This window comes from Pyxicephalus adspersus, chromosome Z (assembly GCF_032062135.1).
Source record: "Pyxicephalus adspersus chromosome Z, UCB_Pads_2.0, whole genome shotgun sequence".
In the NCBI taxonomy this organism is placed as follows: Eukaryota; Metazoa; Chordata; class Amphibia; order Anura; family Pyxicephalidae; genus Pyxicephalus; species Pyxicephalus adspersus.
In genome coordinates, this window is record NC_092871.1 from 85,581,823 (window position 1) to 85,601,247 (window position 19,425).

At 41.9% G+C, this 19,425-nt stretch overlaps 1 protein-coding gene across 1 annotated transcript; it reads right to left on the bottom strand.

The window, feature by feature from the left end:
* Positions 1-13,373: 13,373 nt before the first annotated feature.
* ANAPC13 (anaphase promoting complex subunit 13) lies at positions 13,374-16,049 on the bottom strand. The gene is made up of 3 exons (XM_072430780.1): positions 15,897-16,049; positions 14,408-14,558; positions 13,374-13,588 (listed from the first exon to the last, which is right to left on the bottom strand). Exons 2-3 carry the CDS (start codon positions 14,504-14,506, stop codon positions 13,463-13,465), a joined length of 225 nt encoding a protein of 74 aa, XP_072286881.1. The 5' UTR covers positions 14,507-14,558; positions 15,897-16,049; the 3' UTR covers positions 13,374-13,462.
* Positions 16,050-19,425: the final 3,376 nt, after the last annotated feature.

Here is a 19,425-nt window from a genome sequence, read left to right on the forward strand (position 1 = left end):
TGCTGTCAAAATACGATTTTCAGTGTAAGCTCATATCAGCAAGTAGCCAACAGGGGGACAGCTATGGAGATACAGAGATACGTAGAACGCAAGAATAGCCTCTAGTAATTTCTACTACAAATGCTTGAGATTTTATACATACTATTTTACCAAAATTAGCCTTTTAATAAAACTTGCTAAACATTTTTTTTGTATTAATAAAAACAGTATTAATATTAGGTTGTGGGGTAATATAATGCTGGACGCATTTGTTGGGGTCTTCTTATCAGTATGGGGGATATGTAATTGACACTGATAGAAAAAAATCTTTGAAGAATGAATTTACAATTATTGTGTTAAAAAAACATAAAAAAGTAATTAGGAGTAAAAGCTAATAAAAAAAGCAGGACTTCTTAACACAAAAGAAAACTTTTATGCAACAAAAATACTTTTCAATGGTTCCATGGACAAACTCAATCCATATTATCTTCTTTGGCCTTTCACATCACCCTTTGCTAGGTTCCTTCTTCCTGTTTCCTTGCTTTATGTATGGAAGAGAAATATCTTAGGAGATATAACCATATGCAATCATAAAACAATCTCTGGTCCTGAATTAGAATCCAAACTAGATGCCTCAAGTAGAGTTGCCTATATGGCTGGGTCTTTGAAAAACTTTGAGAAAACATTAAGAAGCCTTCAATATCAGTAAGCTTGTCCTGCATATACTCAGCTAAGGTGTTTTTTTAATTTGAGGGTTGGGTATTGGGAAAAACAAATCAATGATTTTTAATGTGAAAAAACAAAAGGCTATGCTTACAAGTAGGCAATTCTTTTCAGATCCTACCAGACCCGTAGCTGAATCATAAACGGATGTGACTTTTAGACATGTGGTTCTCATTTTAGAAAATGCTTTTTTGCATTTAGAGAAAAATACCCTTCTGGCCAACCTAGGATTGCTAAGAAGCAGAAGAAGAGTTCAGGCAAATTTTTTGAAAATTTATTTTGAAAAATACAAAATATTGTATTTCTATACGTCCCAATGGGGATCAAAACCAGGCTCCAGAAAGTGTAAACTACAGAACATTGATTAAGGTGAAATGTGTGCAGAATAGTTTAGGAAACTCTTGGTAATGTGGTCAAGGGACCACTTGAAAAACTCTACCAGAGACACTAAAATGGAAGGGTGGGTTCTTTTGGGACTGGCAGTCAGGCTAGGGGTGCGGAATGGTTTGAGAAGTTCCTGGCTGCTGCTTGATGTGATGATGGGGCCAAAAACAGCTTGAGACACTTTAAAGATGGATAGGATTGGCAGTCCACCTAAGGTTGCAGAATAATTTGGGGATTACCTGGTTGTGTTGAAATGATCGAGCCAAAAACAGCCTGAGATACTTTGAAAACTCTACCAGGGATACTACGATCGAAGAATGGGATCAGGTGGGATTGGCAGCCATGTAAGTGTGGAAAATAGCTTAAGAAGTTCCTGATAGCTGGATGAGATGATGGGGCCAAAAACATTTTGAGATGCTTTAAAGATGGATGGGTAGGTTCTGGTGGGACTAGCAGTCAAGTAAAGGTTGCAGAATACTTTAGGAGGTTCCTGGCCCTTTGATAAGATGATGGGGCCAAAAACAGCTAGATACACTTGAAAAACCAGAGACACAAAGATCAAAAGCTAGGTTCTGGTCGGACTGGTAGTAAAGTTAAGGGTGCACAATGTTTTGGGAAGTTCCTGGTAGCTTGATGAGATGGTCAGGGTGAAGACAACCTAAAACACTTGAAAAACTCTACCAGGGACACAAAGATCAAATGGTGGGTTCTGGTGGGACTGGCAGTCAAGCTAAGGGTGCAGAATGGTTTAGGAAGTTTCTGGTCCTTTGATGACATGATGAGGCCAAAAATAGTCTGATACACTTGAAAAACTAAACCAGGGACACAAAGAAGGTTAGGTTCTAGTGGGACTAGCAGTCAAGCTAAGGGGGGTTGAAGACCAGTAGAAAAAAGGCAATAACAGCGTTTGAAGTAGCCTTGGGTCCCTTTTGTCCAAGAAGTCTTTTGGGAAACCAAACTGCCAAAAATGACTTTTGTGCCATTAGCAATTAGATCTGAAATGTTTTGTATAAAAATGTCATCTTTTTTCAAATCACTGGAAAAATATGCAACATAATTCTGCATTTTTTGTAGTGTAGAGTAGAAATATTTAATCTTCTAAATTTCCTATTCCAAGCCACAAATGCTGCTATATTGAACACTGTGTTACCCCCACCCACTGTAAATTTTTCACAAAAAAATATGCATTGCTAATTCTTCAGCGAAGTCATTCATTTGATGACATGTTTTTTTTTGAGTGTTTTTAAAATATATCTGTGTGACATAATACTTTAGAATGTTGCTGTTGCTTAGAGTTCTTGTGTGATGATTTTTTGAGTATTGTATTTTACAATGTAGGTTTATGATCACTTGCATACAACACTTGTTATATGTTATGTACAAAATGGTTTTGGAAAAGATAAAAAGCACTGATAACATCTTATTGATCTAGGTCAAATTGACTTTAAATTGTATTGAGTTTATGAAATCAGACTTTCATATCTGCCATAAGCTCAACTCCAGGTTTTATGACTTACCCCACCAATCCTCTCACCTCAGTCCCACCCTGCACCTATTTTTGAAAAATTCATCAATTATAAGGTTGGTCGTGGGGCATCATAGGTCCTACAATAGGTCTTGGTTCACCTCCTTGCAGGTCCCTATATGATGATATGTGATTGCTGTTCTGTCCAGGAGTCCTGTGGCCCAATTGGCATGTAGGAGAACCCCCAAGGGGGTGTGTAAACACATTCTAGGATTGGAGTAATACATTTTTTAGTGGTTGGAGTAATACATACCCATGTATGGTACAAGGTTCTAAACTGCCTCCTAAGTGAGCTACAAGCAGACTCCTCTAGTCTTTGGTTCTGGGAGTACCAAGCAGAATTCCTGCCCCCAAATTTGATGCTTCTCCAGATCTTGTTAGTGTGATACCAAGCCAACAGATAATGGTAGAAAAGCAGGAGCCTAAGACAGTCAGTTTGGGATGGGGATCTTGCAATCAGCCTTGGATGTTAATTATTCATTATTCAGCCTTAATTTTAATATTATATAATTTTTTTATTATATTGGTATTTTGCACTTTTTGTATGTTTTTGACTTGCCCCTTAATATGTTTAATCTTCACAAAACCCAACCATAAAGAAAAATGCCTTGGCACCACTCAAAAAAGCCCTCCTGAACATTTCAAAGAGCATGTACCACAAGGGCTCCATCAAACTACCATCCCCAATGTGTGATGGAAGACGTTCAGTGGGCAAAAAGGACACTCTTTTTGGAGCAGATAGTGGGCCTCTAAATCAGGAAAGTCATGCTTGTACTACCAAATTCTACTGAATCAAAGAGAGAGAAGTTTTTGTCCATAAATTAGACATTTCAATGTATAAAATGGCTCACATGTTCATTGGCACAGTTTGGTGAAGACCCTTTTCTGTGTGTACAAAGCCAGCTCCATAAAGACATGGGGTCACCAGTTTGGTGTGGGGGAACTCAAGTGACCTGCACAGAGCTCTGACCTCAACCCTACTAAACGCCATTGAGATAAACTGGAATGGTGAGCCAGGTCTTCTTATTCAAAATTATTATCTGACTTCACAATGGGGGCAAATTCCCACAGACACAACCCAAAACCATGGTTTTGGAATAGGATGCCCACTGATCTTCTTTGGGATGAACTGGAATGGTGAGCCGGGTCTTCTCATCCAACATCAGTACCTGACCTCATAAAGGTGCCCAGGTTCCCAAATCCATCTCCATAAGACTTGGTTTGGCCAATTTGGTGAGGAGGAATCAAGTGACCTACATTGAGCCCTGACCTCAACCCTACTGAACACCTTTAGGGTGAATTAGAATTGTGAGCCAGGTCTTCTCATCCTACATCAGCACCTGACCTCACAAATGGGGGTAAGTTCCTACAGCCCCTCTCCAAATCTTGTGGAAACCTTCTCAAAGTTAGCCCAACTTATTAACAGCCATGGTTATAGTAAATGATTTCTATCAAGCTAATATTGTTGTCATGGTCAGGTCTTCATAAATTTTTGGACGTCAATTAGCCTATGACTATGTCAGTCTTTGTAAAATGGAGAACCCTTAAAAAAACTTTCAGGTTTTCAGGGAACCCCTTCTTTAATATCTATACCCAAAGCTCACAGTAAATTAGTGTGGTGGTCAGTGGGAATAATGTATCTTACATTGCTTGCCATTGGGAAGAATTTCACCCTTATAGATAGCGAAAAATTTCATTGGTGTCACTTAAACTGACCTGGGAAACACAAATTGCTCATTGCTCAAAGAACCCCCAGCAACCTCTGGGGGAACCATTGGATTTCATGGAAAAGAGAAACACTGATCTATGTACTCTCACAGAGACAGGTAATGCCAAACCAGAAATGCCAACTAATGATTCCTATTTACTATGCAAGGCTCACCCACTGTGGACCTGCACCAATACACTGTATATGAAGACTCACCAGACTAATTATCTTTTAGATATTTTGTTCTTGGAGTTATTATCTTGCATACTTGCAGAATACATAATAGCATTTGTATATTTTACAAGGTAGATCCTCTGCCTATAGTAAAAAATTGATACAAAGAATATAAAAGAACATTTTGTAGGCTATACATTTGTATTTTACAATTACAAATGTAAATGTACTCAAATGTAAATGTAACTCAAAATGTTTCACATTTGCCAAACATTTGCATATTGATTTGCTGATACTAACGACCTTTGGTTCTTAATCTTAAGCGTCAACTCTTAAGTGCAGTAACCCAAAGCAATCAATAAGAATTTACTGTGAAGTCAGACCAGAACAAATAAGATTTTGATCGTTTGGGTTACACTTAACAGTAAATGCAAACTCAATTGCTAAAATCTCATTGAAGCTTGAATTAGTTCATTTTAAGTACTCTTAAATCTGCAACTTTAATATAATTCTTGGTGATCCTTTTAGTGGAAGAAACAGCAAAAATTGTCAGTCAATACTTTTGTTACCATGCATGCCAGTAGGAGGAGTCACAAGCTAGAGGCTGGCACATGACAGCCTGGGCATTGGGGAGATGGGTTGGAAGATGCTGGGTGTCAGAATATGCCCATCTAGTGGCATATTAGAAGTACTGCAATACTTTAAAATGCTTTAAGAATGTTTCAATGTTAGTGAGATGTGAACACTTTTCCACAACATTATTGTCTAAGTCAATCAAACCAGAAGTGAATGTTAGTACCCACTGATATACTTTTGACGACTGGATGTCTTAAAAATACTTCAGGATGTATCAAATATCAGAAATATAACAAATATGCCAATATAGTATCTATATTATTAGCAAATCTCCCTTTATTTGTGTCTCACACGCTCCCCTTCCCAGATACTGCAGATCATAGTGGGAGGGGTTCAGTGCTGTCAGTCTTGAAAACAATGGATGGGTGTGGCCAAGTGCTGATTGACAAGCTACAGACTTAGGAATTAGCAGTGACTATCCTGATAGCCACGCCCCCTGTGACATCTACCCATCCGACTGTATGGGCATTCATGTATTATAAAGAAAGCCAGCAATGAAAATCACATTATCATTTCCATCTTCATCCACAACAGCTAAGCCATACAAGAAAAGCAAAGCACGACACGATGGCTAATTGGTTTGTACTTTTGCCCTAAAACCTTAACATCAGGGGATCAATTTCCAAAAAAAACGCTAACGTACCTTTTTTTATTTTTGTAATTTTCACCTTACGATGATTGGGAGATAAGATTGTCCTTTTAGTTTGTTCATCTTATATAACTAAGCAGGCTGCTTTTATTATTGACTATCCATTAGCCATCCATTGATAAACGAGACATATGAGTCTTCATGGTGTGCCAATAATAAAGTTTCACGAAAAACATCTTTTATGTTAACATTTTACATTATTATAACATTTTAAGTGATCATTATAAAAAAATGTTGTGGTGCGTTTGCAAGATTGAGGGTAAGATGTGTTTGGTCAAATTAATTCTGGTTTGGATGTGAAGGGCGAGGTCCTATGTTGCAGGGTGTAAAGGTTTTGGTTAGATAGCCCTAAAATACGAAGGGTCTTGTGGGTGCTTTGGATAGGGTGCACCAGACAGTGGCATATGATGGCCCCTGGAGCCACGAGGGGTATGGGGGTAGGCAAATACTGGGTCAGAAGGCTGTCATTGTCACTTTTCAACCACTGATCCAAGTCTCTGCTGGCATTGGTGTATCCAGGTTGGGGTCTTCCAATCTTCTTCATCTTCTCCACCTTCTCAACTCTTCTACCACTGATCAAAGTCTTTACCCGCATTGTTGTCTTCTCATCTTCCTAATTGTTTCCACTTTCTCCACTCTTCCACCATTGATTCAAGTCTCTGCTGGCATGAGTGTCTCAAGGATGGGGTATTCACATCTTGTCCACTCTTTCACCACTGATCCAAGCCTTTCCCATCATTGGTGGCTTCAGGCTGATGCCTTCACATTTACTCTTCTCTATCTTCCCTATCTTCTTTACTCTTCCGCCACTGATCCAAGTCTCTGCCATTATTGGTGTCTCTAGGCTGGTGTCCCCACATTTTCTCCACCTTCTCCACCCTTCCACCACCGATCCAAGCCTCTCCCATCATTGGTGGCTTCGGGCTGGTGTCTTCACATCTACTTTTCTCCATCTTCCCTATCTTTCCTACTCTTCTACCACGGATCCAACTCTCTGCCACCACTGTTGTCTCGACTGGTGTCTCAACATTTTCTCCATCTTCTCCACTTTTCCACCACTGATCCAAGTCTCTGCCATCATCGGTGGCTTAGGGCTCTTGTCTTCACATCATCTCTTCTCCATCTTACCTTCCTTCTTTGCTCTTCCACCACTGATCCAAGTTATACCCATCATTGGTGTCTCAAGGATGGTGTCTTTTCATCTTTTCTTCACTATCTTTCCCACCTTCTCCACTATTCCACCACTGATCCAAGTCTCTGCCATCATTGGTGTCTCCAGGATGGCGTACCCACATTTCCTCCACCTTCTCCACTCTTCCAGGCACTGATCCAAGTTTCTTCAATTCTTGGTGGCTCCAGGCTGGTGTCTATACATCTTCGCTTCTCCATTTTCTCTACCTTCTCTGCTCTTCCAAAACTGATCCAAATCTCTGCCACCTTTGGTGTCATAAGGGTGGTATCTTCTCATCTTCTATTTTCCATCTTCCCCACCTTCTCCACTCTCCCACCACTGATCCATGTCTCTGCCATCATTGGTGGTGCCTTTACATCTTCTCTTCTCCATCTTTCCTTCCTTCTCTTCTCTTCCACCACAGATCCAACTTTCTGCCACTTTTGATGTCATAAGGGTGGTATCTTCACATCTTCTATTTTCCATCTTCCCCACCTTCTCCACTCTCCCACCACTAATCCAAGTCTCTGCCATCATTGGTGGTGCCCTTAAATCTTCTCTTTTCCATCTCCCCTACCTTCTCTGCTCTTCCACCACTGATCCAAGTCTCCGCCATAATTGGTGTCTCAAGACTGGTGCCTCCATATCTTTTCCACCTTCTCCACTCTTCCACCACAGATCCAACTCTCTGTCATCATTGGTGTCTCCAGACTGGTGTCTCCATATCTTCTCCACCTTCTCCACTCTTCCAGCACTGATCAAAGCCTCTGCCATCATCAGTGGCTTCAGGTTGGTGTCTTCACATCCACTCTTCTCCACCTTCCCCACCTTCTCTACTCTTCAATCCCTGATTCTCTGCCATCATTGGTGTCTCAAGACTGGTGTCTCCACATCTTCTCCACTCTTCCACCACTGATCCAAGTCCCTGCCATCATCGGTGGCTTAAGGCTTTTGTCTTCACATCCTATATTCTCTATCTTACCCTCCTTCTCTTCCACCACTGATCCAAGACTCTCATTGATGTCTCAAGGCTAGTGCCTCCACATCTTCTCCACCTTCTCCACTTTTCAAGCACTGATCCAAGTCTCCGCCATTATTGGTGGTGCTGAGGTCTTCACATTTTCATCTCCATCCAACTTTGCCATTAGCGGTGGCTCAAGGGTCTTGTCTTCACATCTTCCCTTCTCCACACAAACACTTGGCAGGTTAGATACACTGGCAGCTCCCTACAGGCAAACACTGGCAAAGAGCAGATCCAAAGTCTGCATGGAATCCCTGGTTTTAAGTTACGACCCTGACAGCAGATGTAGCAAACCAGGGGCACAATTGTTATCAAGGCCAAAAATTTTTTACCAGGAGAAGTGAAAGTTGGGACAATAAATCTGACTTGCAGTTATGAAATCGTACGGTTACCTTGGAAAACTTCTCATTGAAATTAAGGACAAAAGGTGAAAATGTTATTTAGTGAAAAATGTATGACAAATTGAACATTTTCAAAAATATTTCCATCATTTCTTAATGTTACCTTGCCTTGCAAAGTTATTTGGAAAGTCCCTGAACATGGCATTGTAATCAAAATGTCAGAAGGGCAGTGAGAACATGTAACAAGTAGGAAAAAAAAATAACTTCAATTTAAAAAATTGTGAATTGTGTCTTTAATAGCTTCTTTCCGGCAAATGATTGCATTCTCATGACTGAAATCTCTCCAAAACCTTCATCTTGCTCTGCGTTACTAGACTCCTTCAAAATGATTTAGACAATTGAATTCAAACCCACAGATATCTGATGTCCCTTATAAGCGCATGAAATGCAGCACACTTGACTGCATTTTGTGCTGCTTCTCCCCATTCTGATTTTTTTTCTACCTTTCTATAAATCACTCCCTACAACAATAAAATTACACATATTGTAGTTCTAGGTGTCTTCAGCATGGTCATATGGTGCCATGGTGGGGAGTCCTAGACCCGTCCTTCCCCTATGTGTGCTCCAGTCTATAAAGCTTGCCATTGACAGCCCCGCCTGCTTGATGATGCAACTCCAGGGGGAGTGTCCCTGACAGCCTGAGCTTTTAGGAAGAGAGTTGAATGATGCTGGGTGTCAAGAAAGGGTAAATTTTAAATCCTTTTTTTTTAGCTCACAGGTGGAGGAGAAAAAAATAACAAATACTTTGGCAGGAAAACCAGTGATAATATATATTTATCTATGAGGTTAGCAACTTTATACAATTGCTATTTAACAGACAGCAGGGTGACAGCGTACCTGTACAGTGCCTCTTATTTTCAGGCCAGCATTGTTTCTACACTCACTGCCTTTTTCTGCATTATCCTAGACCATAGCCCCTCACTCCTCCCTTAGCTCTCCTTGAACCCAAATGACTGGCAAGAGGCTGTAGTCCCTTCCAGAATCCCTGCTATAACCATGCAGCCAGAAAATGTTCTAAAACTGCAATGCAAAGTAAATTGGTGGTGATAATTGAGAGGATTCCAAGTTAGTGATTAGTAAATTAAATAAAATATGGATATGATGTGGTTTGGGTTTAAGTATCTCAGCGCCAAACGCATTTAATTTCAGCCAGACGAAGTCTTCAGTTACGCATAGATCAATTAAACCATTTAGCAAGCAAATTAAGAAGCGCATCGTTTGCCAACGCATTTTTTTACCGGAAATCAGACACAAATATATCTATTCTACTTTTAAATACATTTTTGCATGATAATTAAAAATTTGAACACTGCCTTTTTTTGGTCAAAATCCAAATAACCCCCCCCCCCCCTCCCTTCCAGCAACCATTCCATTTACCACACTGCAATAATTTCCATTACAAAAAAAAAGAAAAGAAAAAAAAAGCCTTTGGAATGAGCATCCAGCAAGTTATACCCTGTAATAAAGTCTAAAAACGAAAAAAAAAATTATAAAAAAACATTAAAATAATTTAAAAAAAAATTGGAGAAAAGCCGAAAAAAAAAAAATACAAATCCTACTGTTTTGTACAAAATGTCTTAAATATGAAAAAAACAACATACATTTTTAAAACGAAACAAAAAAAAATTTAAAGGATTTCATGCCAATGCCAACTTGTAGTTATGGGGGATGGAGGATTTTTTGTTTTTTGGTTCTCACTGTATTTTTAGGTTTAAATTTTCAAAAATTGTCATGTTCATTTCAAGGATGAAAAGCTGAGATTTGTATTAAAGGCATGGGTACAGGGTGGGGGGAAGGGGAAAAATAAAAACAAAAAAAACTAAGAGCTGGTGTCTGTTTTTTTATTTTCATTATAATTTTATGCTGTATGTTGGATATTAATGTATTTGCAAAATGTAAAAATTGGTTCCTCAATGTTTTTATTTACTTCTTTTTTTTCGGGGGTAAGGGTTTTGGGATTGGGGGAGGAAGAAAAGGTTGGGTGATTTGTGTTATTTTCCCTGAACATTAAAAATAATAATAAAAAAAAATTAAGGATATATTTCAACTGTTTGTTTTTCTCGTGACTATTTATAATAAAAAATTCAGAACGGTCTGTTATGATGCTTTCGAGTGAAAAAAATGGATATTTAATAAGAACTGTTTATGTGTAGTAGTAGGCTGATTACTGAGGAGGCGGGAACAAAGTGCTCGGGGGTGGGCTTTAAAAAGTCACATGATGTTTTAGCCTCTTAAATGTCAAACACATTTTTTCAAAAACTTTTCTCTTTGCTTTAAAAAATTGTAGGTAAAACCCAAGGAATATTTAGTATTTTGATGCATGCATTCTGTGTTGTTTCTTTTCCACAAATAATGTTCTGTTTAATTTATAAACTAATCCAGAAGATTCAAATCCCAAGCACAACCTCCTTCCAAACCATAGCCTTCCCCTCTTCTATGAGGGTTTGCTACCACTTTGTCGTGACCAAGCCTCCTAAGCCCCTCCCCTGAGGATCCTACATGACCTTTTAAGGCAGTTGCTGGGGGAGGAGCAAAGGGGAATACTCTGGGACAGCCTTATTACCCTAGAGGAACTTTTGAAGTAACTTTTAGGTCTTAAATAAACTTTAGGTAATTATATGGGCTTCAGTGGGGGAAAACAGATGGTGCAAACAAGGAATGACCACCCGACCCCCTGTACAATGATGGCTAAAATTATCTCAGGAAAGCTCTTTAGGAAAGGTATTAGATTGATTGGAGCTCAGGAACACAATGAGACCCCTGGAGGAACCCTGATGGCTGCTATAAAGTGAACCCAGTAGGGGCTGCTGACATCACATCCAAGATGGCGGCACACAGCTTCGGTCTCGGGGCTTTTAGTTGCCTACACCGAGGACGTTATTACAGGTAAATAACACGCATGAAATATGCTAAATGTAAATATCATCTTATGAGAAATTTGCTTTTGAAATATTGATGTCTAGTGACAGGGTCTCTTTAAGACAAATAAGGCAGAGCCCATCTTTGTATTCCATTGGTGTTTTCAGCTGACCGACTAGGCCGATTTGTAAAGGTTACTGTGGTAGTATCTGCAGATTTGTGGGTCTCCGCAATCGGCGGCGGTTGCTATGGAAACTATTGGGGTTGCTCGCAGACATCAATGGTTTTATTTAATGAGCAGTACAAGGAACAAAGCAGAGAATGCAAAGTGCAAATCATTGGCAGCAACCAATCAGAACGAAGCCCCTGAATCCGCAGAAACAACAGTCTGGGCTTTCAGGGTGAACGCGTGACAAACCGAAATCTATTCAATGGAGCGGTCAGGGGAAGAAAATCTCTCAATGTGACCAAGGTGCTTCTCAGCGTGGCCATGAGGGGGCTCCACATTGACTGTAAAACTTAAATCTGCCCTCCAGCCTCCCCTTCATAAAATCTGCCCTCCAGCCTCCCCTTCAAAAATCACCTCCCCTTTTATATCTGCCCCCTCTGGCCTCCCCTTCATCAAATCTGCCCACTCTGGCCTCCCCCTCAATAAATCTGCCCTCTAGCTTCCCTTTATATCTGCCCCCTCTGGCCTCCCCTTCATCAAATCTGCCCACTCTGGCCTCCCCCTCAATAAATCTGCCCTCTAGCTTCCCCTTCTTTATATCTGCCCTCCAGCCTCCCTCTCTATAAATCTGCCCTCCAGCCTCCCCTTCATTAAATCTGCCTTCCGGCCTCCCCTTCATAAAATCACCTCCTCTTTTATATCTGCCCTCTGGCCTCCCCCTCATAATATCTGCCCTCCAGCCTCCCCTTCATAAAATTGCCTCTGGCCTCCACTACATTAAATCTGCCCTCTAGCCCCCCCTTCTTTATAGCTGCCCTCCTACCTCCGCTTTTTATCTGCCTTCTGCCTCCCATTCATTAAATCTGCCCTCCAGCCTCCCATTCATTAAATCTGCCCTCTGGCCTCCCCTTCATTAAATCTGCCATCCGGCCTCCCCTTCATAATATCTGCCCTCCAGCCTCCCCTTCATAAAATTGCCTCTAGCCCCCCCTTCTTTATAGCTGCCCTCCAGCCTCCCTCTCTATAAATCTGCCCTCCAGCCTCCCTCTCTATAAATCTGCCCTCCAGCCTCCCTCTCTATAAATCTGCCCGCCAGCCTCCCTTTCAGTTATGCACAGTTGTACCGGCTCCTCTTCTGGTCTGAAATTACTTAATCTGGTTTTACTGCATACTGGGAGCTTCTCACAATTGGCTTTAGAAGCTGCAGCAAGACAGACCCCGCCCCAATTTCCTGTCTGAAGGATCATCTAGCCCCTCCCTCCCCATCCTGCCCCTTCCATTTACTGGACCAAAATCCCCCTATGCCAGGAAGTACAGCAGGGCCCTTCATAGCAGGATCAAGGATTCATATAATAAAAAGCTGCAGATGTAGAATGACAGAAACTGATACAATTTGATTTTAGTCTCTGGGTTTACATAGAAATGTGTTGTAAAAGGAACAGAAATGGCTGTCAGTGAAAGATAAGCTTGAGCCTTGAAAATGGTGAATAAGCCCAGTGAATATATCTTTGTATGGTCATGAGCTGTTAGTGAGGGTGAATCCTTATTATCAATCACATGACATTCCCAGATTCACTGCTTGTGTGGACCAATACTATACTGTGTCCAGCAAATCACTATGTTAATGCTAGAATTTACAATAGCCGATTGGCCATTTATTCCAACAGGGTTGTGCAGAGGATTTACCTTAAAGGTACCCCATTGGTGGTCACATGATCATGAGCTGGTTGGACCTCCCATTCCAAAACCATAGCCAGTAATATGGAGCCAACATGGGGGGGGGGGGGGGGTCCACAATACTAATTCTGCTTTGTTTCATAGAGAGAGACCCCTGGTCTTACACAGTTGCAGTTCTCATTGCTGATTGGAGAGCTCTGACCGAGTGGGTGGGCTCATAAGACCACTGCAGAGAGACCTCTGCTTACACCGACAGCGGCCTACAGATGATTTAGCATCAAATCATTAGACAAAGCATACATTTTATACATTTATTTAATATAAAAACAATTATAAAAAAAATCACATTGTTCTAAAACTAAAGGTTCCAAGCGGTCCGTGTGCTGTTAGCTCCCCGAAAAAGGAATGTTTTCATACAGATATTGCAGGGCTAGGTCAGGCCATTTCATTTCTTGCTCTTTAACAGACTCCAGCGACCCGCTGCTATCGTGTTCAGGCTCTGGAAGTTCATTCTATCAAATGAAAAAACAATTCTTAGCAAACCAATGTACAAAAACAGGTGCACGTATGTAATTGTACATAATCATTAAAGCAGAACACCGCCCACAAAAAAGGAAAGAAAAGCCCAATAAAAGATATACATCTGTATTTGCCTATTTCACTTGCAGTACTTGTTTCCTGGTAGCTATTATCTTTCAATCCACTTACACTGAGCCCAGACCTTCATAATCAATTATTCAAAAAAGCAGCGGGACAATGATGGGCTCATCTGTCTCTTGCTTTCACTCAGCATGTTCCTGGTCAGTACATGAACTGTTAGGCTCCTGGTACTGATTCTATTTATCACACTGAAGCCCTGCTGTACATTTGTTGCAAAAGTGTAACACCGGTGACACCGGTCCAAATTCAGGTAGTTGTCTCTGTATATGGCACGATGAGGTGGAGTAGCTGAAACACCCAACCTATAAATAAATGTTATACTTACCTTCCAGGCAGAATCTAATAATAAGGAGCTTTGGGTGTCACCGGCACCCAACACTTCCAGGTGATAATTTCCCAATAACCGAGCACAGATGTGCAGAGAAAGGAGATTAGAGATTGGAAGAACAGAATAGAAATGATACCAAACAGTAACATGTTGAACAATCTTGAAGTTTTTTTTTTCCTTTCAATCAGCTTTATTGAAAAGACGACATGGCTACAATGTCCTGACACGTTTCACTCTTGCTCATATCCTATAATCCACATAACTAAATCCTGAGCAAGGCTGAAACGCATCAGGTGGGTGGATCTGGAACATTACAGGTAAGTCAATTTCCTCCTATCCTTACCAGGGGGACCGTTACATCTTCATACGGCAATTTGTCTTCTTTCCAGGCGTCATCGACCAAGTCTAGAATTCGTCCGTCCTTCTGTATCTCGCTATCCATGGAAGATCTTACAGGTGGAATTGAGATTTCAGAATCTAAACAATGCAGAACTCTGTAGAGAAGTCATTACAAAACGTATCATTACCATGCAAGTAAACCTTAAGACAATAAAAGATCTTTTGTACCGCAACTGAAATAATATCCAGACTCACCATTCTGACATTAATAATTCAGAACAAGCAACACAATCAAATGAATAAATTATCCTAATTTGCTAAAAAAATTAGGCTTCTGGTATAGTAAGTCACATGACTCCCCCAGGCTCCACCCCCCAGAGGTTGCTGGTATAATGGATAATGTGACTCCCAGGCTCCACCCCCCAACAACAGAGGCTTCTGGTATAGTAAGTCACATGACTCCCCCAGGCTCCAACCCCCAGAGGTTGCTGGTATAGTAAGTTATGTGACTCGCAGGCTCCACCCTCAACAACAGAGGCTGCTGGTATAGTAAGCCATGTGACTCCAAAGCCGCACCCCCAACAACAGAGGCTGCTGGTATAGTAAGCCATGTGACTCCAAAGCCCCACCCCCAACAACAGGCTGCTGGTATAGTAAGCCATGTGACTCCCAAGTCCCACCCCCAACAACAGGCTGCTGGTATAGTAAGCCATGTGACTCCAAAGCCGCACCCCCAACAACAGAGGCTGCTTGTATAGTAAGCCATGTGACTCCAAAGCCCTACCCCCAACAACAGGCTGCTGGTATAGTAAGCTATGTGACTCCAAAGCCCCACTCCCAACAGAGGCTGCTGGTATAGTAAGTCATGTGACTCTCAGGCTCCACCCCCCAACAGAGGCTGCTGGTATATTAAGTCATGTCACTCAGGCTCCACCCCCCCCCAACAACAGAGGCTGCTGGTATTGTAAAACATGTGACTCTCAGGCTCCACACCCAGGGGAGCTGATTGGCAACAGCTATGGAGACAGCCCAGCCCACTACTCATCCCTGGGCCCCCTCCCATGACATCAGCACCCGCAGGCCAGGTATTAATGGGCCTACAGAACCAACACAATAGCAAAGTCACCACCAGAGACCGGGCAGAATGGAGCCAGGATAGTCCAGTGTGGAGCCCCAAATACAAAAAAGAGGGAAGGGGCGGAGCCATGACACCCTGGCCTTACAGGAAGTGAGGAATGACCCTGTGCGTCATACAACCCAGACAAGGATGAAGCCAGGATTGGGGAGTATAGCAGACAGAAAAGCTTTTTTTCCTATTTTAGGGCTGCTTTTGCTGAGCTTATATGACCAGCTGATTTGGACTTTAGCCCCCAAAAGAGCATTTTTACCCCAGAATCTGCCGACACCCTTGTACTGAACCCCCAAATAAAGCCATGACTGATATACACCATAAATTCACACAAGCAGCACCACAGCATACAGTGTCGCCATACCTCCCCCACTCTGTACAAGGAATACCACAGCTCCAATGAGTCCAGCTATGAGGAGTAGCCCGACATTTCCGGTTTAGCGCAATCACGTGACAGACTCAACACCCTATCGGCACACAGGCGTCACGTGACTGCCCTCGAGATGTCGTGTTGCCTGGTGACGCGTTTAGGGGGGCGGGAGAGTTAGCAAGGCGGAAGGTGGGGTCATGTGACTGGCCTCTGAGGGAATGTTGGGTTGCCAAGTGACGCATTTAGGAGGCGGGGTGGATTAAGAAAGGCTGCTTACATGGCCTGCGGGGGAAGTCTTGTTGCCTAGTGACGCTCTAGGAAGGCGGGCGATTCATGATAGGCTAGCAGAAGAGGGGACGTGTGACTAAAATCTTGTTGCCAGGTGACGGGGTGATGGATGAAGGTGGCAGGGGCAGTCACGTGACGGGGTAATTAGTCGTGGGCTGAAGAATGGTTATTTACTAACAAACAAGTTCCGCCTGGTGTGCATTATTCAGAGGGGGTGATTAAAGCAAGATTTAAAAAAATGTCCACAACAAGTTTTTATTTTGCCACCTTAAAACAATCCTGCTTTGCAGGTCACTTCCTGGTTTAGGGTGACAAAGCTTTGTTTTTGCGTCCCAATTGTGTTTCTGAGTTGTCACCTGTTTACATAGTGGCTTCTCAGTATCTCCATCCTAACACTGGTCTCTGACACCCCACAAACTGAGAAATAAACCCCAAAGCAACCTCCCCAAAAAATGCAGCAAGGGAATTTCATATTACCATTTGTGCATTTTTTTGAATCAATTTATTGGGGGAAAAACGCAAAATATCCACCACAGTAGTCGTAGATACAGGTACAGGGAAGTCTGTTCATATGAGTATTGTTTCATAAAGTTGCAGACTTTTGAATTGTTTGTTTTCAGGTTTTTGTTTAAGTGTATACACAGAATGTCCACTAGGTGGCACCAAAGCTCTGTCTAAGATTCCTGGTCATTGGAGGCCATGCAAATCCGAATTAAACCCCTGAAAATAAAGAAAAAAATAGAAAATTGACATAAAACACGCATGTAGCCATCCTGCAGTCTTCTTACCAAATCAGACCCAAAGATGGACCCTTTGGTGGTACAGCAACAGCGGTAATCGAACAAAAAAAAGCATACATTTTTTAATATAAATTCCCAGGGAGGTCAGGGGCTCCTTGTTAGAACATGTCCCAAGTGAATTCATTTAAAAAATACTTCTGTAAATCAGTTTTAAATGCACCTGTCATTCTCAATTCCACCACTAGATGGCGCGGAAGTGTACAATGAATACAGCTGCGCCTGTCTGTTCAGAACCATTGCAACATTGTATCAATCCTCACAATCCAGGATTCCTTGTAAATATATGTACATCAGCACCACCTAGTGGTCAAAGTGAGATTGACATTTGTATTAAAACTATTTCTAACAATACTTTTCACTTTAATGCACAGAAGAAGCTTATTGTGGGAGCCATCTGGAGACGCTGCCTGTAGAGTGTTGTACAGTGCAGTATATAATCCTGGGATCTGTAGGGGGCCAAACAATGCTAAAATCATTAGTGGTCATCCAATGGCCAAAAGGGAGTGTCAGGAACCTGAAGGAAGTGCTGCAAAAGTTGTAGGAAGGTGGAGCAATAGGAGACAACACTGACCTACCAATAACAGAGGGGGGCAAACATGAAGGTGAATCATCAACTTTGTGTCTATAGCTTCACCCCTACAGATAGCTCAGTGCCTTTATACTCTGGGGTTCCAAGTTTAGATTCTGGCCAGGACACCATCTGCATGGAGTTTGTGTGATATCCCTGTGTTTATGAGTTTCCTCCAATAGCCTAAAAACATACTGGTAGATAATTGACTTTACCCTAAATTTGGACATAATGATGATGACAAATTACTATAATGGGGACATTAAAATGGAAGCACAATTGTATACTGTGCTACATTATATGTTAGTGCTGGAATTCTGCTGTACATTTGAATAAAGCATCATATTGTTTTTCATCTCCAGCATGTAACATTCAGGATTTTTCTATTTACCCCTTGACAATATCTTTGTCTACTATCATCTCAAGAAGGTCAGCACCAATATTGTTCAGACATCAGCTAAGACCAACCCCCCCATATCACATATATGGTTTGCCATGCTTTGCTAGCATCAGGTAGTTTTATCTCTCTCTCCCTGGGTGCAGCCCTCACATTATATTTGCTTTTGCAGCTGCTACATAAGATTGGGTGGTGCTGCTTGGTTTTTGTTATCAAGAATTCTTAGGAGCTCCTCGGTTCTCTGTTAAGTTCAAGAGGCCTGGTCACCACACTAACATATCAGAAAATACAACTTGTAAATAAAGAGGCTTCATCTGTCCCAGGTACGGCATCATTACATCAGGTGATTGGTTATCTTCTGCACTCACTGCTTCCTCCCGACATCCCCTACAAGGGTTAGAGGGTCACCAAAGGGAACCATAGAGAGCAGCAGAGGGGTCGGGGATCCAATATGCATTAGATGGGTCAGCAACTGGTTAGCATTTTCACCTTGCAGTATTCAGGACACCAGCTGCATGGAGTTTGTATGTTCTACCTGTGTTATAGGAGTGTCCTCCAGCCTCATATACTATAAAAACCATGCAGTTTACTGCAATGTGCTCTATGAATCCATACACCAAACACGAGGATCCTTTAGGGACTCCTCTTATAATGAATGCCCTGAGAGATAGAAAAATTCTCTGCTTTAGAAGTTTCTGCTTTTTGACTTTTTTTCCCCACAGCCTTGTTGCATCACAGAACATCCGTCAACAGTACAGAATACGCAACCTCGAATAATCAACTTCTCCTATTTACTGCCCTTTTCGCTTGCTAAAATCCCCTCCAGAGAATTCTGTGCAACAAGTGCCAGATATATCTGCTGAGTCTGCCAGATTTGCTGCAAGTGAATATTTCCTGTGCAGACACACTGATCCCAGCTGAACAACTATACATTGTTATAGGGATGAGGCGTGGGGAAAGTGTTCTGTAGTCTTATTCTAAGGTGACAACACTGCACCTGTATAAATAAAATGCAGGAAGGGAATGTTGTCACCCCTGGAGGGAAAAGGCCTTATAAAATAATGCAGCAAACATAGCTCTCCCTTTCTCTCTCCTCCCACCCCTGTCTCTGTCTACATCCTTCTACCTCTCTACATCCCTCTTTCTACCTCTCTATATTCCTCATTCTTTTTCTCTCTCTCTCTCTCTCTCTCTCCATCCCTCCTACCTCTCTCTCCATCCCTCCTCCTACCTCTCTCTCTCCATCCCTTCTACCTCTCTCTCCATCCCTCCTTCTACCTCTCTCTCTCCATGCCTCTTCCTAACTCTCTCTCTCCATCCTTCCTTCTACCTCTCTATATTCCTCATTCTCTTTCTCTCTCTCTCTCTCTCCATCCCTCCTCCTACCTCTCTCTCTTCATCCCTCTTCCTACCTCTCTCTCTCCATCCCTCCTACCTCTCTCTCCATCCCTCCTTCTACCTCTCTCCATC